Source organism: Ambystoma mexicanum, chromosome 10 (genome assembly GCF_040938575.1).
Source record: "Ambystoma mexicanum isolate Mex_15411 chromosome 10, UKY_AmexF1_1, whole genome shotgun sequence".
Lineage (NCBI taxonomy): Eukaryota > Metazoa > Chordata > Amphibia > Caudata > Ambystomatidae > Ambystoma > Ambystoma mexicanum.
The window spans coordinates 1,459,234,521-1,459,261,845 of NC_090932.1; the positions used below are offsets into that span (position 1 = coordinate 1,459,234,521).

Sequence of the window (27,325 nt, forward strand, 5' to 3'; positions counted from 1 at the left end):
CCATTATATAAAGAAAAAGCCAAGTCCTTCTAGTATCAGCATAGGGGGGCAGAAGATAACAAAGCAGTGGATATCCTAACACTGGAAGATACAACATAAACTAGGGGTAAAATATGTAAGCAGAATTTCATGAATAATACTTTTATGCTGAAGTTCTCGATTCTTTCCAAATATAATTCACAACCTAAAAAGGATTTTTTGTTTCAGTAAATCAAAATTAAGCCAGATGGGCAAAACATTGCAATTTTACACATCGAGTGCCATTCTTCATAAACTAGGATAATTTCAGGTTCCGTGGGTAATGGGCCACTACTGGGGCATCGTGCTTGGTGCCATAGCTCTGGTAAACGCGTGTCAAAATCCATATGACGTATGCATTTGAACCGAGGGAGTAAACTTGAAACTTTTTCACTAAGACCATCATTTAAAACCCTGCCAAATGAGGTTAAATATTGATTGTTCCAGGCTCTATGCCAATATAGTAGTGACTTTAATTTTTCTTCATAGGCAAGGCCAATCTCCAACACGTTGTATAAAATAGTTAAAATGTAAATATATGTTAACAAATCCTTTACGTATATGTTTTAAAAAACAATGGGGGTCATTCCGAGTAGGGCGCAAAGGAATACCGGGCACCGTTAAGGACATTGGTGCCGGTAAACCCTTTGCGCCCTACTACGAGGTCCCTTTGCAGCCCCGTCCTTAACGCCTGATTTTACCAGGCGTTGTGGACGGGATCCGCAAAGGGATTTAAGAGATAATAACGGTACCGTAATTTACGGTACCGTTATTAGTACCCTGCCCATTCCCATTGAGCCCTATGGGGGCTCAAATGGGAATGGGGATTGACATTTTGAATGGGGACTTACCGGTTCCGCAAAGGTCGGACTAGACCGGTAAGTCCCCATTGAACGAGGGCGGACACGGTACCGGTAATGGTGCTAGTCATGGCGCTAATAGCACCATGACTAGCACCAACCTCGGAATGAGGGCCATTATTGTCTTTATTCATCGTATACATCAAAACAATATAACAAATAACCGGTTGCACTCCTGCACACAGTACACATTTTACAACAATCTAAACTACAGTGACCTCATTCGGTCAGGCCAGTTTATCCCCAGGCCCTGAATTTTACTATTTTATTGCTTCTAACGCGAACCTAGCTCAAAAGCAGAGCGTGCCTCACAACAGTAGGGTGCTGGAATTGGCTTTGGCATTTTATACAGTAGCGCAGTAATGTTGGTGGAAGGAGAGAAGGATTTTTATTTGTCCAACAGGTATTGCTGAAAGAGACACACTTTATGTATTTTGCGGAACTGTAGGACGTGGGTGTCATTTCACGCCTCTACCAGGATTGAGTTCCAGATAGTCAGGGCGTGGCAGGAGAAGGACTGCTTGTGAGTCTTCTCTACGCGGGCTAGCTTTGACTCCAAACTTTTGATGGTCCTGCCATGTGAGTTGCAAGAGACTCCAGAGGTGAGCAGTTTAGTTGCCAAGTATTTTGGTGCTCCGTTTGATACTGCTTTGTAGGTGATATATGCCGTTTTTAATATGATCCTTGCGGGGCGGGGAAGCCAGCGAAGGGTGCTCAGTGTTGGAGAGATACAGTTGAATTTGCGGGCACCTGTAATGAGGCAGGCTCCGGCGTGTTGGGCTGCTTATTTTTATTTTTCTACCCATTTTGTCATTAGCCCGATTATCTGTCTGCCACATATCGCATGAGTTATTCTACGACAGGGAGGGGATTACTGAGAGGTAGCAGGACGTCCTGGTAAGTGTGGGCACAGCAATTCAATAAAAAGAAGTCTTCATATTAGTTTCATTTTATGTTCCCCTTCTTGTACGCCTGGTAACTTTAGAACTCCTAACTCTGTCGGGGCGCATTTTATTACATCCTTAATTAGTTACATTGCAAAGGTGCCCTGGAAGTCTTCCAGTGATTTGCCCTTTCTTCTCCAGGTCCCATCAGGCAGATTTCTGGAGAACATTCTAGTCTTTTGGTAATCAGAGCACCAACAGTTGCAGTTACTTCCTGCCAACACTACTGCATAATAGGGCGTTTCTATACCACATGCCAGTATTAAGCTTCCGGTTGGCTACACTTAGCACGTGGTATTTCCAGATGGAGGATGTATGTTCCAATAGGGGTCATCAATGTACTAAAATAGTGGTCAGTCTTTGCCCTTAGGGAAAATATATATAAACTCATTTGCACTGGGAAGTACTACCCCCTGCCCCGCCCCTCCGTGGTTCAGCAGCCGCAGGGTATAACCATACATTTAGAGATACTCTCTTGACCTGTTGGCACATGTTTGACCACATTGTGACATCTATGTATATAACAATGCCACTTGCCCAGGCCAGTCTTACTATCAGCAGGTGCACAGGTCGAGCATTAATTAAAGCTCTGTACAGGCGAGGTACCGGCTTCCTCCTGTCTCCTAGGAATGGCAGAGCGCCGGCAAGGCCCTCGTCAACCGCGCATAGATGAGAACACTATCCAATTCTCTGACCCAATCTGTGAACGAGATCAGCCTCCCAGTTTCAAACATGTACTCATTAAAATCACCTAAATTATTATTACAATGAGGAACACGTCAATCACAAAACAACACACTCACCCAGAGTTGTACTGTTCAGATTGCAACAACTACCCATCGTTGCGTACAAACGCCCAAACAAGAAGACCATGCAGAAGAAGAGCTGCCCCAAGCACACAAAATGTCATTCTTATTGGAAAAGCCTTACATGGGTAACTTGTTTGATATGATATGATACGATATGGCATTTATAACCTGCCCGTACACAACTGTTTCTAGGAGCCACAAAATAAGGGAGGGAAGACAGAGGGCAGACACGACAAACGATCCCACTAGGCCTTGTGTCATTTGGGTCGTGCATGTGCGGCAATGAGAGGTGCAAGCGCACGGGAGAGAGAGACGTGCAGGGAGTATTTCCTGAGGGGTGATTGGAGTATTTCTAGCACGTGACTTTCAGGTGAAGACTGCCCATATATAGGTTCTCTAGTGTGTGGAGTCATTTGGAAGACGGGTGCCGTTAAAGGTCACATGCCTTGTGTCTTTCAAGGTTTCTCTCAGGCCTAAGATGTTGTGGGATGGCCTTCTCTCTCCTAGTGACACCCCTCCCAACCAGATGTCTTGACTCATGGTGCACCTATAGAATAGAGGAGGGGCGGGGGGCGGTGGACTTCATTCTACTATTTGCTTTATGAATCATCAACAACTGTAACCTAGTTTGCCATGAGCTTGAAATAGATCTGCTTTGCAATCATTCCTGCTCTCAGTGCCCTGCCTCTGCACACGTGCCTGGTGACAGTTCAGTGAATATGAGCCTGCGTGAATGTGCCCTCTATATGAGTGCAGGTGAGTGCTCAGCCTATGGTGTCAAGTGGCCATGCATTCCGAGGGGTGTTCAAGACAAAACCCTTAAATACAGTCTCAGAACGTGATGCTCATTTCCAGGAGTGCACAGCCAGACATGGTGCTGAGAATATGAACAAAAGCGCACAGAGAATGTAACCAATCACAACGGCCCAAGCCTCCTATTGATCAAACATGCATGATCTGACAGAATGGGCGATGCCAAATATCTACCTACCGGAGTGTAGAACCTTGATCTTTTCTTCTGCCTCTCCCAGCCTAGCAGCCAAAGTGATTTGTGCTTCCTGTAGTCCCCTGTGAAGCAAATGTGTCAATTGTTAATTGTAAAGCTTCTTTGCGGCTAACCCTTTCATTTAAGAGATACATTTACGTGTCTTCATTTCCAAAGGAAACTATTGAAGGCCTGGCAGTGAAATGGTTAAGCAGCCAAACATTTTTGCAGGGACAACAGTTATAATGATTAACACTTTCCACTGAAGGCACATGTCTTGTTTGTTTGTTTGTTTGTTTATTTATTTGTATGGTGCACCAAACCCAGGGGTAACTGGGCGCAAGCAGTACATGACAGGGGGTGGGCGTGGCTTGGCAGCCATGGACTAGGCTGCTTTTCCTAGGAGCTCTGTGATCCGAAAGCCGACCTGAAGAAGCGCGTGCAGTTAGAACGTTGATTCCAGCACGAAAAGCTCATCAGAATGAAAATGAACGTGTGGGGACTTGAATGCCTGTCCCAGCAAGAAGATTGAAGCACCATAACAAAAGTTATGCTACTTTGTTGCCTCTGATGGATGCCGTAAAACTTGCAACAAAATGACGGCGACCTCAGACAAAGGAGCCCTTTGAAGTGACGACTGCGGATGCTGAGAGCGCCTCGTGGAACGAGGAGTCAGCGCGTCTTTGTTGAGGTGGCTGATCGCGGTGCAGCAGGAATATGCCCGGCAAGGAGTTGGAGGCACGGCTCAGTGAAGCGGGCTGTAACGAAGCGCTGGGGCTGCAGGTGCATGGGATTGCCCGGGGAGCGCCGGAGGAGGAGACGGAGGTTCCCCCGCCAGAAGCGCCTAACGAGGGAGCAGCAGGAGCTGGACGACCCGACAACGGGAGCGGAGAACCCCCCGCGGGCAGCACGGCCTCCGTGACCGTGAGCTGCTACGGAGTAATATCAGAGGCTGGGAGCAGAAGGCGAACACAGAGGCATACAGGTGGCAAGCACAACGGAGGAAAAGACGCATGGCGAGAACAGTAGATGGACCTGAAAGGACCGCGCTGAAACGAGGGAAACATTGACATGATGCCGCCACCACTGGTAACTGCCACTATACCCAAACAAAAGTGAAAGAGGCAACATCGCCCGGATATAGTGGGCAAAACAGGACCCATTGCTGCAATATCCCCCCTGGGGCCCAAGGTGCATTTTATTACCAATGAGGTGAAACAGCAGGATGGACCATAACGAATAGACACGGGCATAGGACGCACTGATAGTGGGCCACAGTACAAAGGGAGTCGACAGTGAAACAGCGCCCCTGACAGGGGCAATAAGGCATTAAACTGTGGATGTGGAGGCTTGTAAAATAGCGGATGATAAAGGGCTGAAGTTGAGGCCATAGCAGCGATCGGGCTGCATTGAGGAGATCGGAAGAGAAGCCTGGCCAATGTCACTCAAGCTGGGCTGCCCTTGGGTGCCTGCTAAGGTGCAAGGTGGGCAGCGACGGGTGTTTGGAGAGCCTGCTGCACAGTTATACAGGCGCGGGGGACTGGACAGTGCGGCAAACACAGCAGCCGCAAATGGAAACTATTTAACACGGCAACAGTCGGAATTACACCATTGGGCCTGTAAACAGTGCTAGATGCCAAGGGGGCATAAGAGGTCTCCACACTTTGCTGAGGGTGGACGCCTGATGGGATTTTCTGCCATAAGTACCCTGAGGTGTCGGGAAGGAGCAAAGGGCCTAGGAGAGTGCAGGGACGGCACACTGAGCGCGAATACTGGAGAGCACGAAGTATAGAGCTGAGCTGGGTGGCGGACGGCACGAGAGCGGCCTCAGCAGACATTGACAGTGGTGCGCAGAGCATAAGGAGCACAAGAGGCAGGCGGTCCGACCGGGGCCAGCAGCAATCTGCAAGAAACAGTAAGAACAAACGGAAACGTGGGAGGACACAATCCACCCGTGGATATAGCTCAGCGCATGTGTATCCATACGGGGTACTTCAAGGATATTGGTCTAGGCCTGGAGTAGATCGTAAGCGATGCGGCTGGATAGCGAAGTAGAATCGCCGCGCCACGAACGAATAGCCTTGGATACGTGACCGGGACCGCAAGATGATGGGGAGAGTAATTAATGTCAAAAGCAAGCAACCCACGAGGGAAGCGTTTGCTAAGACACAGCAGTCTCCAGCGGCGTCGGCACATAGTGACGCAAATGCACCCACAGAAAGTCCCCCGGGACTAAAAACCAACAGATAATTACGGCTATAATGGAGCTAAGAGACTCATGGGGCATAGCAAAAGGCCAGGACCCTACTGATTATGTCGAGAACATGATCCTGCAGGAAATAGGGGCCGACAAACTCTCGCAAGGATTCACAGTAGAGCGAGCGCACAGAGCTCTCATGAGAAAACCGAAGCCTGGAGCCCCTCCACGCGCAACAATTGTCAAGATACTGAATTACAAAGATCGCAAGAAGATTTTGGAGTACTTTTGAAAGGGAGGAACGATCGAAAGAGCCTTGGCTACTATAACAGCTTATCCTGATTATACCATGCTGGTCCAGAGGCAGCGGTATAGCTATGTGGCTGTAAAGAGGAGGCTGCGCACAGCCGGCATCAAATATATGCTTCTGTACCCTGCCAGACTGAAAGTACTGCACAAGAGTAGAATGTTCTTTTTTGACACCCCGGAGGAAGCAGCGACATGGCTGGACTTGCAGGGCTGTCCGGAACGAGATGCAGAATGGGCCCAAGAAGAGCACGATGAGTGATTGGGATGTTACATGTATATTGGGGTATCACGTAGCAGGGTATCCCAGTAGAGACTTGGTAAAGCCACTGATAGACGGGAATGGAGGGGTAGTGTTGAAACAAGGATATGGCATCCTGGATTTTGCTGGAGCTTGACAGACTGGAATATAGAGTATTGAACACATGAGCAAAATGTATAGCGATGCGTGGTTGAATTGAAGCAAATAGGAGTGGTAGGACACAGGCACCTTACCCCCCGAGTAGTAGTAGTAGAAGTAGAATAGCCATTAGGGCGACCTCACCCTGCAGAGCTTCGAGTATAGGCTATTGCCAGAAAGAGCTAGAAGCGGGGGTGCCTGAGATCCAGGGATTGAGCTGGGCAACAGTTGGCAGGGGTAATGTTGGGGAGGGGAAGGGAGGCGGGAGGGAGGCAGAAAAGGGTGTTGGGGGTGTTTGTAGTTATGGGGAGTTTAAGCTGGAAAACGAGCCTATATAGACTGAGATGGAGGACAGATCTGAACTGCACTGGTGGGGTGCGGGGGGGAATTCTGATAGGCCATGGGAGACCTTAAAATAATCACATGGAATGTCAGGGGGCTTAACAGCTATCTAAAGAGGAACAGGGTCATGTTGTACCTGCGTAGACAAAAGATAGACATCGCACTGTTACAGGAAACTCGTCTGACACGGGAAAAGATGGAGACGGTTGCCAAGAAATGGAAAGGGGTGGTGGCGGGTTCGTCATACTCTGCTTATGCAAGGGGAGTGCTTATCTGGGTGGTGCCGCATGTCCCATTTCAACTGCTGCAGGAAGTAGCAGAGACGGATGGAAGGATGGTCATAATAAGGGGACTGGGAGATAAGCATTGTGAATACATATGCCCCGAATCAAAACACAGCGGCATATTTCAGAACGCTGTGTACCAACCTAAGCGTATGTATGGGGAGTGCGGTGATCTGGGGTGGGGACTTTTATTGTGTGTTAAACCCGAGAGTGGACAGATCAGACGGGAAGATAGACCCACCCCAGCTGCCAGAGCGTTGCAGACATTACTGGATGACTTTGGCATGGGAGACATGTGGAGAACAAGACACCCCCAGGAAAGTGCGGAGGCACTTAAAGATCCTTTTTCAGGGAGGATATGAGGGAGGAGATTATAAATTATTTTGAATTGAATACTTGTAGCGTGGATTCGGCGGGTACATTATGGGAAGCATTCAAAGTTGTGATGAGAGGGGTAGCCATTGCAAAATCTAAAGGCCTGCGGGGGGGGATCTTGGCTGACCTACAAGAAACAGAAAGGGAACTGGAAATGGTATTGAAGAAAGGAGGTAATACTAAGGAAGACATGGAACTGATACTCAAACTGCAGCATGAATGTGAGGGGCTCTGGGAAAGACTGTGTAACCTCAACTATAAAAGATATATAGAAAGACAGCATGCAGGAGGGGACAAAACAGGGAGACTCCTGGTGTGGTCATACAAGAGCGAAACCCCTAGACACATGATTCGAGTGATAACAAGGGAAGACGGTAGCACAGCTGACACTCAAGAGGGAGTTAATCAGGAGTTTGCAGATTATTACAGGGTATTATATGGGGATGAGGGGGGAAGGGACCACGCAACGGTAATAGGAACATTGGAGGATATAGGACTGCCCAAGTTAAGCGTTGAGGAAAGAGAGGAGCTGGATGCACCGGTTACTTTGGAGGAGTTAGAAGAGGTGGTGAGGCAGCTGCCCACTAGCAAGGTTCTGGGGGCTGATGGACTCCCAAGTGAATTTTATAAAGCATATAAAGATGAGGTGCTCCCCCCAATGTTAGAAATGTTAAATGAAGCCTTTGAGGTGGGAAGATTACCAGAGTCACTTAGAGAAGCAATCATAATACCGCTTCCCAAACCCAACAAGCCTGGGCATAGCTGTGGCTCCTACAGACCTCTGTCGATGTTGAACCAAGACAGCAAGATATTGACCGCTGTCTTGGCGAACAGACTGCAGAGAGTGATTGGCAAACTAATACACCCCGACCAGACGGGCTATGTCCCAAATAGGAATATAACTCATAATCATAGACGACTCCAATGGGTTGTTGAATTGGGGAGTGGGATTGAGGGCGAAATGGCAATTGTGTCTTTGGACGCGGTAAAGGCTTTTGATTCGGTCAAGTGGCAATGGCTGCTGGCGGCTCTGGCGGGCTATGGATTGGGGCCTGGATACATAAGGTGGGCGAAGATGCTATATAGTGAACCCCTGGCCAGGGTCAAAACAGGATCAGTGATATCCGAAAGATGGCAATTTAGTAGAGGCACCAGACAGGGATGCCCATGGTCCCCAATGCTCTATATATTAGCCCTGGAGCCCCTCACAATATACCTCAGACAACAATACGATACTATAGGTATCAAGGTGGAAAGAGAGCGTCACTTGATCTCCTTAAATGCAGATGACTTGCTGCTGTACTTGAGGCACCCGGAGGAAAATCTCCAGTACATCCTGGAAGGGATGGAGAGATATGCGGGGCTGTCTGGTATAGCGGTGAATCCTCAAAAATCTAGTATCTTCCCGTTAGGCAGTTATAGGGGAATCCCTGTGGGACGGTTACTGGTGTTACAAATCCCATGGGCGGTTAGTACCTTCGGTATCTTGGGATAGACGTGTACCACACGGTGGAAGAGGAGCATAGGCACAATACCGAGGTAGCCATTGAGAAAATCGAGAAGTGCATGAAATTCTGGGTGAAGTTGCCCCTAGCAATGATGGGACGAGGGGCAATGCTTAAGATGGTGGTACTACCTAGGCTCCTGCATTATTTTGGGAATATTCCATACCTGATACCCAAGAAGTTCTTCACTAAACTGAACAGCATGTGTAGGGATTTCCTGTGGCACGGTACCCGGAATAGGGTGGCACTATAGAAGCTGCAGAACTTTTATGAGAAAGGGGGGGGATAAAACTGCCTAATTATGAGGTCTATTATGTAGCGAGCCAACTGCAGTATATCGCCAAATGGCTCTCAGATGAAGTGACCCCGAATCCAGGTTGTTTGGACATGATTGTGCCCCATTTTACTTAAAAGAGATGATCTGGCTGCCCAAGACAGAAATGGAAGAGCGCCCTAAGATGATGATGCTTGGGTGGAAGATGTGGCTCCGGGCCTGCCAGAGAATGGAGAACCCATTCCCATGCTCCCCCGCAGGTACCACTAGTGGCACTAGCAGGGGGAGAAGAGCAACTAAGGATGACAATCAGGAACCACTGGGAACCGGTTAGGCTAGTAACAATGGGGGATATATGGCGAGAGGGGATCATCATAGATTTTGCAGCGCTGGGGGAGGAAACGGGGTTGCATACGGGCCAGTACATTACGTATGATAGAATGGTGCAGGGAATTAGGAGGACATTGGCCCGAAACAGTATTGGAAGAAGAACCAGACAATGCCATAGATACAATTTATGATATAACAGAGGGGGGCACGAGATCTCTAGACTATATGAGATGATGATGTCTAAGATGGGGAAGGAATTAACACAACTGAGATTAGACTGGGAAGCGGAAGTGGGAGCCCAGATGGAGGACGGGATGTGGGAACGTACCCAGGGGTACCATAAAAAGGTGTTGAGAAATGCGAGATTGAAACAGATACAATTGTATATTATGCATACATACACCCCAGAGGATATCTAAGTTTGAGAATGGAGGACGATAAGCAAGTCCTAAATGTTTGTTGGGGGGATTCCTCAGATCACAGAAACTCAAGCATGTGAGAAATTGAAAGATCTAGCATATGTGCTCGCGAAAAGGAGAAATGCCATGGGGTGGAAGACATGCCACAGACCGCGGGTGGAGGTGTGGTGGAAAGAGCTACAGAAATGGGCGGATGCAGAAACCATGGTATGTCAAGAAGCGAGCAATGTAGGAGGAGAGGAGGAGGCGGAGACCCTGATGGCCTGGAAACTATTTATAGCGGAGTTGTTTGGGCCAATACAAGGCCCAGCAGAACCTATGGAAGGGGAGACCCTACCACAAGATGCAGGAACGGAAGGAGGAGAGTAATAGGCTCTGTATGGGGGGAGGGATAAGGGGAGCAGTGACCGGAATTAAGCGATGTATAGATGAGCTGTTGATATGCACACTGCAAGTTTGGTTTGTATTGTTTGTTTGTATGTTTGAATAAACCAATAAAAAATATTTTACAAAAAAAGCAGTACATGACATTGTTAACCTTAGGTTACAGAATATGTCATTAGAAAAATTTCAAATGACAATTTACAGGATTTACAGGGTACATAGTTTGTCGCTTTTTTATACTTGCAAACTCTTACCTTGTGCTTCAGAGATGCTGCATTGAATACAGAGCCCACCCAGCACTTAGGTCTGAACCAGTCACTAACGTGCCTTGCTGCTTAACCATAACCTTCAACCCAATATGTTCATCATAATACAATGAACGCAGAGAAACAGTCAGTGGGTTACTGCACACATTGTCAAGACTCAGGATGGACCTGATATTTGGTGGCAGAGTCTGGCAACCACTTGGCACAGCAAGGGGGAAACGCTGTCTGCCTGCACCGCGCCAGGCAGTATAGCCTGCGTAGGATGAGCAGGCAAGGCCCTGAGAATGGAAAGGAACCGTGGTCTTGCTTGTAGGGATCAGCTGGCCACAGCACCAAATCAGATGGCCGACACACTCTAGGTACATTGGAAAATTCAAGGGAGCAGAATCCGTGGATCAAGTCAAGAGAGTTAAAGGCCTCAATGTGCAGTTTAAGAAACACCCCAAAACCTACTAATGGTTACTAGGAAACCCTTCTGGCCAACACATGCTTTTTTCGTGATAGCATGATGACTTTCTCCCACTTTGATTCCCTCTCCATCACTACTTTCCTGTCTCTTGTTAGCCATTTAGCTCCAAAGTCTGCAATTGGTACACGTTAATTCCCCGATTACTGAGGTTACGATAACCACGCAGATGGGGTTTATTGCTCAACATTTTACCTGAGAGCCCTTTTCCATGCAGCAATCACACTGAACACACAAGGAGCTGCTGGGTTATTAATGACCTCATTATTTCCTGGAATGATTAATGGAATCATAGTTCGAGGTCGGGCCTGGTGAATGCCTTTTGGTCCTGGATATAAGAGAGGACATCTCTCAGGGCCAGCGACTTTACTACTTGGGTGTAAGTACAGCCATTCAGATGGCACACCCTTAATATTTCTACCAATATATCACATCTTTTTGTAATGCTTGTGGCTTGTAGGGAACTCTCCCCTTCATCACTTCCAACTTCCATGATTAGAACCTTTGTGGGCTAGTTTAGAACGTTCTTTTGAGTTTCCCTCCCTCCAATTCGATATCCTGCTTTTACGTCACACATTTTGGTTGCAGTTTCCTTTTTCAGCTGGGCTTTGGGCGAGTTTTGTGTCAGGATCCTTATCTACTTAGTGGCTGGAGTAGACTTCTCAGAGCAGAATGCACTCTCCTCTAAGTACTTGTGCTTGGTTGTAATCCCTGGGCAGAGTAGGATCAGAGAAAGGAGGAGGAGAGTTTTCTGCACATCAGTCTATTTCCACAAGGTGGTCCAGTGATGGCCGAACAGTCAGAAATGCCCCTGTGGGTGGAAGGAGGCAGAGGATTCTGTGGCGGGGCCCTCTACATGCTACAGGTCGCAATGCCACAGATTTGTCACCCATTAAAACTGCCCTGAATAAGACAAGGAAAAGGTTGGTCTTATTCTGGGTGGAATACCATAGTCTCAGTAATGATGAATCGTGACTTTAAGGTGGCAGAGATGGTGGTCAGGGCCGTGTATAGACAGGCCTGACCTGATGCTAGTACAGTCCTACCGGCTGCCATTTGTGAAGTCTGCTGGTGTGGCTTTAATACTGCTCAGGTCAGTCATCCCCACTGACGAATGCCTAATGGCGAGTCCATACCACCAGCAGTAGGTGCAAGTGTTTACTTGTGTTTTAAACATGGATTTTCACCCCCTCCCCAAAGTTTCATTTTTGAACTACCTTTTCTAAATTTAGTGCAGCAGCAAAACGCGGGGGGGGGGATCCCCCCACAACACCCCTATTCTCTACCAAGTCCTCCCAAACCCATAAAAACATGATCCCCTTTCCTAAAGTTCTAACTAAAATGATATAATTATACATTGTAGGGGAATTTCATGGCTATGAATATCATTCACTGAAAATTGTGTGTGATGAATATCCTGCACTGAAATCCCTGGGTACCGGGGCAAGTACCATCAGTAGCGTACAATGGACACGGCAGACAGTGGTGCTCCGCATTCCCATGGGCAACACCTGGAAATGATGGATAGACTTAGCTCGGAACATGGAATCCTCATACAAGTGTGGCTCTGCAAGAGGACAAACACCAAAATATCCCCAGGAGGAGATCTGGATATCCAGCCTTGTCTCGTCATTGGCTGCCAGTGAGCGCCTTCCCGACGGCATAAGAGGAGGCATTGGGACGGGAGGATAGCTCTGTGGAAACACGTGGTTCTTGGAAGCAAGACCATGCTGAGCAAACACAAGTTCGAATCCCGGACCCGCGTTTGAAAAACAACAAAAAAACGAGTGTGTTAAAAATAACCTGCCCTTCCACAATGAAACTAGCGCCTTGATACCTATGGGTATTGTGTGCTGCAAATAAATGCAAAAAAATCAATAAATAGGCAGAAACTGTATGGGCAAAAATGCGTCCTGCAAAAATCTAACAAGCGCACCATCTCAACACCCTATATTGTTCTCTCCTTCTCCAAGCATCTTAGAGCACATGTAGCATGTGTCCGGTATCTTTCCAGGACAAAAACAAAAAGAGCATTGCAAACAAAATGAATGGTTTAGCTCATGAACATGACACACCAAGGCTGAGAGAAGGGGGGCAGCAGTGGAGTAACTTTGCTGAAAATGTTGGAGGGGACATGACATCTGAAGAAAAGGTGCCCCAACCAAATGAATGGGGACAAAATGGTGTGCCATGAAAGTTGGGAGAGGACAAACACCCCTGTCCCCCCCTTAAATTTCGCCCATGGGGGCAGGAATCATTAAGATGCTGTATTCCAGCCACAGAGGGAGAAACACATTCACACAATGCACGCTGTGTCACCTTGGAGTATGACGGTATTCTGGACCTCTAGAATAAAGCTGAGGCTTAGCAACATCTTCACATTATTTCTTGAAGTTGCAAAAGAAGAATGCATTTATAACGATATGTGTTGACTAAAGTTTGGTACTCTTCATTGTTTCTTCATAACGACTTTTCTAAACCATTCATCGAAAGACGAGTGTAACTGTAGAATGTATCCAGTGGTTTAACGTTAGCGTAATGCGGTGCGACCCATGTCTTATCACTGGTGCCCAGATTCTCGGTGCACTTGTGATATGACACGATATGTCATTTATAACACACCTGTCTACAAGTGTTTCTAGGCGCAACAAGACAAGGGAGGGAAGATAGAGGGAGGACAAGACAAACCATCTTACTAGGCCGTGTGCCATTCAGATTGTGCAAGTGCGAGAACGCAAAGTGCAGGGGGAAGGGGAGGAGGAAGTGCAATGTGCCTTTGTGGCATATTGGTGGGTGCTTTCTTCGGGGTAAAATGGCTTGAGACCCTCGTAGCACCCATTCCTCTTCCCTCTCTTCAGTCCTCCTAACCCATTTTTAGATCTGTTTTCTTTTTTAATGCTTTTGTCTGTTCCTTTAAATGATATTAAAATGCCACCGAGATAATTGTGTGCCGAAATCTGCAATATAAGCGCGTGAAGGTGCGCAGGTTTTGAAAGTTGCAATAGGAAGGGAGCAGGAAGCAGGCATATTCTTCCACCCCTGCAACGCATAATGACAATCATGCATGGTTGTGTGCAATCCCTGACATCACACAGGGGGTCATTTTTACTTCTGAGGGGAATTGGAAAAAAAGACAGTAAATAAGATTACTGCCACTTTCTGTGACGCACTTCATTTTGGTGCATTTGTATGAAGGAATTGGGAAGCGGGGTGAATATTATGCGCCCGCCTCTATTTCCTGCTCTGCCCGGCAGATGCCGCATCCTGGCATTGATGCAATGGATTCCTATTGACGCCATCTGAAATTAGCACCTGGGAAAAAGCAGGCGGACTTCAGTGTAAAAGCCTCTTGCATTAATTCATTGTGCAATGCATTTACACTTTTCAGCACGTAGTGGAAAAGGGAAGCGTAAGGCTAGAAATCATCTTTGCTTTGCTTCTCAGTATTCTGCTCTTCGTGGTGGAAATGAGGAATATAGCATGCGGTGGAGGCGGTCTCCTCCATGCAGCATCGGCGGGGAAGGGGCATGACCCACCAATTGACGAATGGTTACGGATTTATCAGGGCAGCAGGTAGCCATTTGCAAAGTGTACGTGGTCTATAGAGGACCGCTTACAATGCACATTCAGCTCTAAGACGCTTAGGGGTTGTAGGCAGCAACCTTATGAGACGGCTGACTGCATCCCAAATGTGGGTCTTTACGTGGTAGGCTTTTTATGCATTGCCGCTGCTGTATCTTTAATGCAGAAAAGCCACTGTCATATGCTGACCTCCTTGCCTGCTTTTGCTACTGTGCACAATAAGATGCACCTGGTAAACCAGCCTCGTTCATACTTATGAGGCAGCCTGTGGGCACCTTATTGCAACCAGCATCACAGATTTGCACTCGATTTGTACAACATTGCCATTTCGAGGATCTGGCATCTTTTATTTTGCTCCCTTTTAAATTCTAGGTTCATCCCAGAGTGGGATAGAGAGAAAAATTGTTGTGAGCCTCCACCTCAAATTTTAACAGCTGCTTATGAGGAAATGATCTAGTTCAGGATTGTCCAACTACAGGCCTCGATTTTCAGGATACCCTTCATTAATATTCATGAGCTAAATTTGCATACAATGAATCTAATTGTATGCAAATTATTTCTCATGAATATCAATGGGAACCCATCAGGATTCCGCCCTCGAGGCCTGGAGTTGGACAACCCTGGTCTAGCCCCGTTTAGGTGTCTACATCACTGCCTTCTGCTGATCCTACTGTGGTCTTTGGACCATGATTCCTATGATCCCCACCATTAACTATGCTAGCTAGAGCTGATGGGAGTTGTAGTCCAAGACATTTGGCATGTCAGAGGTTTCAGACTCCTGAACCACGGTCTAGACAACCCATTCGATGTGATACTGAATGGATTGTCAGTGTAGGATTGCATAGTTGCAAGTCACATGGAGTCAGTCCTGGTGCCTCGGTGAACTTAGAAGCTTATGTTGCATCAAGTAGTCCTTCACTACCCCTGCAATTTTACCGATCATAATATTCATGCAGTTGCTACAGAATGTCTTTGGCATTTGCCAAGGAGAGGGTGGGCACTACATTAATTAATTGCTACTTCTATGTTTATGCCCTCTGCCCTCTGAAAAAGAAGAAATTTAGGACCGAGGTGCACGGGCACTTACTGACTGAATATCTCAAGAAAAACATTATACCACAGGGACTCCTAGTGAGGAACGAACCCTGTCTTTTTGTCGACGATTTAGAATATAAAACAGCTTTCTCTGGGGTAGGTACTAAATGCAGCCGAGACTGGATGCTATTAACCATCAACACGGCCCTCAAGAAAAGCATACTCGTCGGCAATGAAATTGATGAAGATGAAGCCGTATTTGCCCTTGATACGACAATCCTTAATATCAAAGAAATGCTTGACCTAATAGACAAGCATACTAAAGAGTTTATCAAACTTACTACTGCTAAAAAAATGGATAAACTCAAGAAAGACATTTCTACTTTTTCTAAGGAATCTGCCTACCTGTATCTGAGTCCCGATTATGCGGGTCCAGGCCTTTGGTATGATCCGTCTCATCCTAATCAGGGTCCGCAGCATTATAGAAAAAGAGTTACCTTTTCAGATAGTTCCTCAGACGGGAGTGGTTCTTTTCCTAACCAAAATACACGCGGCCCAAGAGGTCGCCAATGGAATAGAGGCTCACGTAGAGGGAGAAGAGGACGCCAAAATTGGCCTTACCAACAATACATGCAGATGCCCATGTTTGTACCCCAAGGCCCTTATCAGGCCTTTCCTCCCCCGAACCTCCCTTTTCCTCCCGCCGAAGTAGGACCTCCGCCTATAGAGAACATGTTTCAGACAAGGAGGAGGTCTTACCAACGTTAACTAACACATTGGCAGTTTACAACATCTCGAAACGGATACTTACCACCAATGAAACTGCAGTACTTGAGAAAGGTTTTTCTTTCATTCCTATGCGCAATCCAAGCCAGATGGACCTTGAATTAGAACTTCAGAGCTTTTTTAGAAAAATTCGGCTTAGAGACCATTTCGGCACAAATGGCTGTGATTTAGAAAACTACTATACTCCGTTCAGGCCCAAATCGACTTTTATGCCCACATCACAGATGATCTCTAGCGAAACGATCACTTTTGAACATGCCGTTCTTCGTGATTTCCATTCCATTTTCTCAGCACAGGCTAATCCCACTTCTAATCGATGTTATAACTTTTCTAAAAAAGAATGGTCCTGCTTGCAAGACCTTAAAAGAGACACTTCTATCATCATTAAACAGGCAGACAAAGGAGGAGTGGTAGTCTGTGACGCAACTTTCTATGATTCAGAAGTACTTAGACAATTGGACAATGGGATCTTCTATCTTAAACTCAAGGGGGACACTACAGAGACTACACGGGCTACAGATGCGGATATTCTTAGTACCAAAGAATTTTCATTTCTTACTGGTAAAGGAACACGCATACCCCTGTTCTATATCTTGTTAAAAATCCACAAGAATATATTAAATCCTCCAGGTAGACCGATAGTGTCTCTTTGTGGCTCTATCTTAGAACCTTTGGGAAAATACATTGATTATTTTCTCAAACCATTGGCAGCCAGTACACCGACCTATCTGGCCGATACCACCGATGCTATTGTCCATTTGGAAAATTCTCCGTTTGATCCAGACAAAAACTTGTTTATCACTCTTGATGTCGAATCCCTTTATTCGAATATCCCACAGTCAGAATCATTGCCCATTATTAAATGTTTCTTGGATCTCAGAGATGACCCGCAGTTGGTCCCAAGCAAATTCATTGTGGATCTCCTCCAAATTGCCCTGACCAAGAATTACTTTAGGTTTAAAGAAAGTTTCTACCTACAAGTTAAAGGTACCGCAATGGGTGCAGCATTTGCACCCAATTACGCGACCCTTTTTATGTGGGCTTTTGAGAAGGTCTCTATCTTTGATACCTCCAATCCCTTTTTGCCATCTATTCTTTTTTATAAAAGATATATAGATGATATCATAATTGTGTGGGACAAAACGACGGGAGATCATGAAGAATTCCTGACTTGGATTAACTCATTGAATGACCATCTCAAGTTTACCATGTCGGTGAACAGTGCGTCTATCTCTTTCCTGGATCTAATACTCAAACACCAGAATGGTGTTATCATTGTGGACCTTTTCCGTAATACTACGGATCGAAATACTATCCTCCACTTTGATAGTTTTCACCCGCAGTCTTTAAGGGAAAGTATTCCGTACGGTCAATTTTTGAGGGCTAGGCGGAACTGCACCAACAAGAAAGATTTTATGTCCCAATCTAACATCATAGAAAACAGACTTTCCCAGCGAGGTTATCCAGCTCACATATTGCAACAGTCCCGTAAAAGGGCGAGATATCAACATCGCGAAGTCCTGTTGACTAAAAATATCTGCACCACCCAGAACCAGTCACGTATAGTCTGTGCCATGACCTACAACACCCACCATGCCAAAATCAAGAAGACTATTGCTAAGCATTGGCATTTACTTCAAATGAACATGCCCGATTTGGAACATCCCATGTATGCATTCAAAAAGGGCAGGAATTTGAAGAGCTGGCTATCTCAGGCAGACCCAAAACCATCACTGAAATGTGGGGTATGGAAAGAGTTACTGGCAACTATCACTGTGGCAATTGTTGTCAGTGCGGATCTACTACGGTGACCAACACTGTCACCATTAACCACAGAGTCTGGAAACTGAGGGATCACACTACGTGTAATTCTAAAAACGTGATTTACGTGATTATGTGTTCATGTGATAAATCGTATATAGGAAAAACCTCTAGACCTATTAAACTGAGAATCTCTGAGCACAAGTCTAGAATCAGGACTCGCAATCTTTCTTCTCCCTTAGTTGCTCATTTTGTTGAACACCAACATGACTGTGAAAACTTACGTTGGTGGTGTCTTGAAAGAGTTACGGGACCAGACCATTATGCCATAGCCACGAATTTGTCCCGAAGGGAACAGTGGTGGATATTTAACACCCAAAGCCATATACTGGGCCTGAATGCCCATGAAGAATGGCATGCGCTATTTCAATAGATCCTCTATGTCGTGAAGTCTTTTGGACTCACCTTTATAGGCTTTGGTTATTCCTGGTGCCTTCGATACGGCTTTCAGGCGTTATTAGCCTGTTCCATTCCATTGTTAATCATTCTAGATGTTATGTCCACCTCTATACTGGTAGAGATCTACCACTGCATGGGGTGCATTATAACTTATTTTTTCCTTTATTTTTATTTTTCCTTTGTTGTCTTGACCCCATGGTGGAACGGGTAACGCTGGGCCGCCTGTATACCTTCAGGGGGAGTGGTTACATCCATTCGGCTCCCTTCCATTGCACGATACGCGGCCCGAGGTTATACGTGCCTTTTTGTGTCAATGGTCACGTCCACTAGAGACGTTGTAGACGGCAGTCCTGATACGCCCATTGACGTATTTAACCCCGGACAAATGCCAACACAGGAAGTTTGGTTACCGACTTCCTGGTTTGGTGTCTATGGCCTTTGCCGCTGAGGTGAGTAACTTTGAACGGGTAGCTAGGCGGAATCTTTCACGCTTTTGGCTTTGTTTTATTTCTCATTTTCAAGATTAGGTCAAACATCTATATAGATTTACCTATATGTTGGGACCTTGTAGTACTGCTACTTAGACTATACAACAGACACACAGATCCTGTTTGGACTGATGTAAGTTCAGTTTTTTCATGAACTTTCAGATTACGCTTCATGACTTGATTCCATACAGCGCAGTGTTGCATTCTATGTATGTGATACTTTGGGACATTACAGATGTCTTACTAGTTTGTTGTACTTTCTATTGCCCCACAGACTTCGCCTATCCTTTAATGACATTTGGAGATTCACCCTTCTGGGGAACCTTTCGACATCCGATTCTGTACATGTAGTTGAGGTTGTTCTACACATTAAGGAATCATCTGTTGATGGTTCTTGATTGACAGATCTGGGCTTGATCAATGGTGAGCATAATGACAACTATGATGTTGGTTCTATCCTTCTTCTTTGGGTGCAGGATTTTCCTTTATTTATTTTTATGGATACCACTGCATCACTCATTCGTTTCTTTCACTTTAATTCTCAATTTCTTTTAATTTATCTTTAACATATGGGCAGTCGCATTTTTGGGCTCCTCTTTTCTATACATATGTATTTTTTTTGTATGTTTATTTCATTAGAGTTATATTTATCTATTTTTATACTTCTGGTTTTCTCTTTGGCTGCTTGTATCTTGCTCGAATCTGTTAACCAGAGAAATTCATGACCAATTTGTGGCCTTCTTTTCTCTCATTTTTTACAGATCTAATTCAATTGTGATTTGTTTTGGTGTGGCCGGATCGCTATTTCCTGGACTTTTTTGTCAGGCTTCTGGGCCCACCCCAAAAGGGTCTGAGATCATGGTAATTAGATTTTCTCCCCTACTAGCCACTATACACGTCCCAACCCAGTGTTGGGGACCGGGTCCTTCATCGGGATCCTCAGATCACTTGTTTTTATGGTCATTATGTATGAATGATTGTGCGGCCTATGTGAAAGGCTGCTTTGATGTTAGCATTACTATTTTCTCGTTTCTTTTTCTTTATTTCACTGTTTGGAGAACATACATTTTTAGTGTCTCTTTTTAATCTATAACATTTGTGTAGGTAATTTCAAGACACAGATGAATCTTCATGAATGTTTATACGGGAATGCTACGTCCTGACGAAGATGGACATCATCTGTAATCCAGCTAGATGTGTTTTCCATCGAAACTACCTGGTTTAAGGCGCCATGCTCACGATACTGTTTTACGTATTTGTGGTTTATTTCGCATGTCACCTTAGTAGTTGACGTATAGCATCCCATGTTAGACTTTTTAGAGTGTGGGTTTATGAATATCATTTTTGTGAAGACCTTTCAGTTTCTTGTTTATTGCAATGTTCAAACTGCTAGATTCGGAACTAACGACTTTTTTTGCTGCCACTATCAGGATTTAATCCATCTTCGAATTCATTTCGAAACCATCCTGACTATATTCGGTTGACTAGGATTTTTTCCACCCGAGGGATTCCCTTCTCTCGAGTGGATTTTATCCTTCGACATTGACTTGGACTTATTTTGGACGATGGTGATTATTACCCAGCTTGTAATTGGGCAGCAAGTTCCCAGCAGCTCTATTGTGATATTAGCATTTTTCTTCACATTTTGCACTTTATTCATGTTGTATAACTGTATGTCCTATATTTATACCTACTCTTATATGAGCTCTGATCTATTTAATAATCATTTTAATGTTTCTAATTAAATAAAGAAAAATAAATACATTTTTCAAAAAAACTTGTCTATGTATTACGTGTAGTGATCTGAGGGGTTGATTGAGGGACCGCCCCGAATACTGGTGGGATTGTGTTGTTTATAGTGGACTTGTTTATATCCGCTGGCTTGATTTCTGTGCCTTGCTTCTGGTTGTTTCCCCTCTTGCCAGCGATGTAGGGGGTACCCATCTATTGTATTGCTGCTATGCCCTCTGCATTGCCAGTATTGGGGCTGCTCAAGATTTGTCCACCACATTCTATGTTAACTTCCCACATCAGAGAATGTAACACAGGCGATGACAAGCACGTGTATAATAATCACTCACAAGCAATAGACAGCAATGCCTGGGCACTCTCACTGCCAAATACAAAATCAGGGTTGCTCAACATTCTGTGCCAGGGATCCTTAAACCAATAGGAATCACCCTTTTCCTTCAGTGAATACATCTGGACTGTGTTGTGATCCCGCCCCTCCATTGAAAGCGTTACATCTTTGGTTCGTTGATTGATATGGAAGCAACAGACTGCCCCATCAGAGTCTTTTGATGCCATCATTGTGATCCAGACGTATGTTTTTTTTCGGAAAGTCTGCTGCATGGATGGCGTTAGAACCCTCCCCCCTTAACTCTCCATCCAGTAACTTCATGGCATGAATTTCCAATCAACTGTGATAGTGCTGGATGCTTTAGTTTTACGTTTTTTTTCTCGATAAGTATATACATTGTCAGGCTGGGGAAAATTACTTTTGTCTCTTAACTACTTGGGTTAGATTTACCTCAGAATTGGACAGCGCTATCCATTTCTCAGGGCCTCTAGATAAGGGCCTCTAGATCGCTTGCTTGGACAGAAGGCAATGCACGTTTGTCTACAAGAAAACAGAACCTAAAACAGTGAAGTCTGTGCTCTACAAACTTTGAACTGGCGCAGTGCAATTTTGCACTAAATACAATAACAACGAGGGTGCACACCTACATTAATAACAATAACAATTATATTGTGTTTCTATGCAGCACTTGGTCAGGTTTTCTTCCAATTGCAAGCGCAAAGGTGTTATCACCACCTAGTTCAATGATGCTCAATGTTTAGAGGCCGCAAGGACAAAGGTGTAAGGTGGCCTTGCTGGGTCTGCACCTGTGACTACAGGCTACACAAAGAAAGTTGACTTTCACTACTGCCATACATATTTGCACCAAAACTGCTTATGCCCCGCCCCGGTACAAATACCTGTACAAATTTACAATGGACCAATTCAAAGATTATATAATGGACTATGATCAATACTGCTTTCATCTAAGATAAACCTATATTTTTTCACAAAGTTACACATTTACAACTGGTAGTTTGCAGCACTTGATCACTTCTGAAAGAGGAAACAGAAACGTATACATGTAGACTTTCTTTGCAACTGCTTGGTAGGTGGCATAGAGACACCCGCTTAAAATGTACAGTTAAAGAATGCTTATTACTTGTGAAATCAACCAAGACGCACGCTTTTGGAGACAAAGTCAAGCTACTCACGTACTTTTCTTTTTCTGCGGCATGTCTCTGCGGCGGCGGCGGCGAGGATTCTATTAAAAGTGCTTTGCTGTTAATGGTGGGGTGGCGGGGTTCCTCCGACACTGTGATCCCAGCTGGAGATGTTCCCTCTCTCTGCTCTGTAGGTGTAAAAATTCACATAAGCAGCAGGACACGTGGAAAAACCGACTGCAGCTTCCAAGACTAAAGATCGGTCACCAGGGCAGAAATTGATTTTCAGAAGTTATGCTACAGAGTTAATACGTTCTGCAGGTTTCGCCAGCCAGCTGTGTTAGGAAAACACAGCTGGACGTGAAATTTCAAGTTTAACCCACAGTCTGAGCAAGTAGTTACATCCAGGTTGTGACTGCGCTGAAAATCTTCATTCTATGTCAGACTGCAAGTGAGTGGAATGTTTGTAAAATGATCTAGTCTCCTATTATGCTGCAATAGAACGTACCATTCGTAATTCAGAATAACTGTTCATTGTTTACAATAGGCCCTATTTCAGAATGGCTCCACACGAAATAAGAATATGTTACAGAAGTCTTGCTTTGTAATAAGAGAAATACATGATTCTCTTTTTCATGTTCATATTTCTTCATTCTAATTGGGCGGACTCTTCCCAATTTCCCACTAGCTTTAACCCCTTAAATGCTGAGCTATGTGCACATCTATGCAAATAGTACAAGCATACTTGTCCTTAGCACTTAGCAGAGGGTTGTGCCGTCTGTACATTGTAACTTTTAAAGGTGCTACTAAGCTACCCACTTCTAGTTACAATACGAAATATTAGATTACAAGAAGTCATTTTAGCAGGCATGGTCACATCAAAAACAGATTGTCAGCGTGCTGGGAATACGGACCCAATTAGACTGTGTAGCCTTTCTTCTATGTCTACAGCTGGTGTAAGACTATTAGATGAGTATGCAGCTGTCTTTTTTCTACATTTTATGCATGCAGTGATTCTAAGAGATCTTCAGCCTGCGGAATGCATTGCCATGTTAGTCCTACAGCATCAAGGGGATTTGAAGATGTCTAAGCTCAGTTTGCCAGGAGGCCCGACCAGACTGTCTTTTTTACTTTAAAACCCACTATGTTTTTCTTCTGTCATTATACAGCATCATGTTTTGCTTCTCACTTAACTAGTGTAGAATTCCGTGCCCAGCTACAACTTTTAACTGATCATTGCCTGCTTACTGAGATTCTGCAAGGATGATGTTTTCATGCCTGCTTTAACGGATCTCTGCTTTGGGTTACTACCCTACCAGATTGTTATTGCATACTTGACCCTGGAATGTTTTCTGCATCTTCATCCTGTTTGTTCTCCTTCTTGATGGACACTTTTTAGTCCATTTGCTTGAATGATACCCGCACCCTGATTGTTGTTTGACTGCCATGTCATGCCCCAGAGGGGTATGCACCATGCTAAGGTCTTCCCCTCAAACTGCTATCAAGTGGTGGTCGTTAAGCCACTTCAAAGGATGCTGGAGGTTTAACCCACCATCAGACCAGGCAAATGGCAACAGAGCATTTAATTAAATGTATTTATCAAGCATTTGTTAGGCACTTATGCAACAAGATCGTGTTTCTAAGCGCCATCTAAGCATCATCTAAAGCCCAATAGGATAACATAACACCCGCAGCTATCCCGATCTGCATTTGCCATGCAGCGGGTACATTTTTACTCTATGTGCCACTAATGTATCCTCTTTGTTGGATACTGTTCACCTTAAGCTTAATGCACAAATCTGATTAGCCTAAAATTAAAAAAGCAAAATTGGAATGGATGCTAACTTGCTTACATTTTGGTATCTGGCTATCGAAATCAACAACGATGTCAAACACAACATTTTTTACTAACTGCTTTTCTCACACAGATTTTTTTTTAAATCCACTTGACTTTGCAAACATTTGTTTGTTTTTGTTCACAAATTTAGAAGACCCCACATCGTTGAATAACTGCAGAATACAGCAGACATTGTACAAAGAGAAACACATTCAAGGGGTCAAGAGGTTTTCTATTGCACAACAAAGTCATGTTGATGGCTTAATATTTTATAGGTCTGATGAGATGAATGAATTTTCCAGCTTAAAACTGTAGGGTGGGGTTACATGGGCAGAGAGAAATCTGAGAAATAAGCTCATTTAATAAGTTATATCGCTCACCTTGCAATTGAAATCACTTGTTCTATGTTGTGTATAACGCTGCAGACTGATGACAACTAGTCATGGTTCCACAACCGGGAGTTTGTGAGGGTGTGCCCCCTAGGTTGTAAGGTGTTGCACTCACCTTCTAATTCTTTCTTAAACGGGTTGTGCCTGGGAGAGCATTCTTTTTCAGGGGTTTCTATTTAGCTCCCTCTGTTCGTATGGAGTGAAAAAAAAAATGTTTTTGTAAAGCCTAAATGGAAAAAAAAAATGTTTTAGAAAGACTGCTCGGAGACCGCTCAGAGAGGTCTTTCTGAATCGAAATGCCACGCCCCTTCTGCAAATGAGTGCGCACAGTGGCTGACAAGCGAGGCGGGGCCCAGAAGAGGAGTCGCGGGAGTCCCAGGTGAGTGGTTTTGTGTGTGTGTGTTTGTGTGTGTCCGTGTCCATATGTCTGTGTGGTGGGGGAGAAGGGGGAAAGTTTGTGATGGGGAGAGGGTGATAAATGTAACTGCGTATCTGCGTGTTTGTGTGTCTGTGTATGTGGGGGTGACTGAGGAGGAATGATTGGGGGGAGGTGGCGAGGAGGGGAGGGAGGCCGCGAGGTGGGAGGTAGGCGGCAACTTAGGCAAGGGCGATTGGTGGTGTGAAACCCCCCGACTTCTAAAAAATCCCTCAGGCGTGGGAGAGGGTCGGGGTGGGAGCGGGCAGGGGAACAGCTTGTCTGGAAAACTGGAGGGGTGAACCCTGCCCCAGAGGAATGTGGTATTTTCACTTTTCTGAGGGCCGCCCAAAAACAGCCGAAATAAATCTGTCTTTTTGGTATGTGGAAAAGACATCAGAAAGTGGAAATATCACATAGAACCCCCCTTTGTGGCCATGGACATCAACCTGCCATTTGCTAGTGGACGGTGAAGGATCATGCAGGACTAAGTGGCTATAGTTTAGGCACCCTGCCAGCTCAGTGCATAATTACATTGCAGCCTGACACTGGCAAAGGCTTACAAGATGGAAACCCAGGCTTCGAATGACAGGACACTGTCCCCATGCCAATTTCAAAACCTTTGCTTACTGTCTTGATGATATAAAATAGGACACTCACATAGAGGATTTGTGTGCATTTCTGTACAACTGTGGAATAATGCTTTACAAAAAACCGACACATGTGTAAGTTTGCTAACTAAGAACTAAGAATAATGATTCTGTCATTTCATTACTATATGAATATGAATTTGCAGTTCACTGTGTCCAGTAGTGAGTGTTTATAATCTTACAACAGAACCCCTCAATTCTAACAATGATATTTGTCTATGCAGTGGAACAAGGGACGTTACCCTGTGGACTACAACTCCCATGATCACTCTCCATGGAATAGGGAGTCTACAGTTAATGGGATTTGATGTCCAAAACATTTGGACAACCAAAGGCTGCAAACCATTGAAGTAGAATGACTCAGGTATAGCTTTGATTTAGAAGTGCAAAGCTAAGATGCTCTCTAGTGTGTTGAACCCAACAGTTTTCAGGTTTTTTTAAGTTGAGAAATGTTTTGAGTGAAATATAGGCATAAGCTGCTCTCCCTTTAGCATTCCTCTACTTATTATTCAATATCCTTGTGCCTATTTATAGTCCTTCCCAATAGCAATAGTTATGAATTCTGAAATCCAGATGGTTCCAATAGCAAAGGCGGTGAAAGTGCACTCTGAAAGAACGCCTTAATAACTTAACCAAAGGACTTCAAATGGGAAGCATTCCAGGGTTCATCTACATAAGCTTCTCCCAGTGCCGAGCTGTGGCTGCGGTCTGAAAATAATAATGGTGTACCTTTGATACTGAGGAGGAGCTCTGAATGCTTCCGCCAGTGCTTGCTAAGTTCCTTTACAGTCTTGTTCTCGGGGTCAATGCACTGGAGCTGCTGCAACCTGTTCTCTAAACCCCGTGCGGCTTCAAGGAGGGGAACGGGATCTGCAAGAAATAAGACAACTGCTGATTACTGGTAGTACTGTTGCAGGTAAATAAAGTTTAACAGCACTTATGTCATCAACCACCTTTACTGGTAAATTACCAGTAACAACTCAGCCACAAAATATAATAACAATTCCAACTGATAACATAAGAGAAATGATATCATTCAGATACAAAATTAAAACAGATCATAATGTACACATATTTAACAAGCATTGGCAAACCAATAATTTGAGGTTTTGTAGTTGGTCAATGCATTTTGCATTTAAAGGTATATATTTGTGTTGGCTAAAAAACAATAGGCCCGTCTCAAAGATCATGCAAGCTGAACAGTCGATTATTACTTGAGCTTTTAGCCTTTGCTTCATGATTGGTACTGAGGTCAATGAAATACCTACTGGCCTGGTATGGTCACGGAAGTTAAAATACATTTTCAAACCCCAGTTGTTCAGAGCTGTAAATGATGACGAACTGAACATTGTAATTCCTAACAATCCATTCACTAAAGGACTAAAAAGCAGGACCTCACCACTCTGAAATAGGATCCAGGCACACATGATACATGAGACAATCTGCAGAAGAGCATGTACTGCTGAATAACTACAATTTGCAGCAACGTGAGAATATTGTGATAGAGCACCAGTTTACCAGCCAAGCCCATGCAAAG

At 44.8% G+C, this 27,325-nt stretch overlaps 1 protein-coding gene across 2 annotated transcripts in view; it reads right to left on the reverse strand.

The window, feature by feature from the left end:
• Positions 1-27,325, reverse strand: part of CUX2 (cut like homeobox 2) — a 1,287,506-nt gene that overhangs the window by 195,410 nt on the left and 1,064,771 nt on the right. For both annotated transcript variants that reach the window (XM_069619531.1, XM_069619530.1), the window contains 3 exons: positions 26,518-26,658; positions 22,553-22,685; positions 3,623-3,699 (listed from right to left, as the gene is read on the reverse strand). In XM_069619531.1, the coding sequence (XP_069475632.1) occupies positions 3,623-3,699; positions 22,553-22,685; positions 26,518-26,658 (351 nt within the window). The remainder of the gene's footprint in view (positions 1-3,622; positions 3,700-22,552; positions 22,686-26,517; positions 26,659-27,325) is intronic.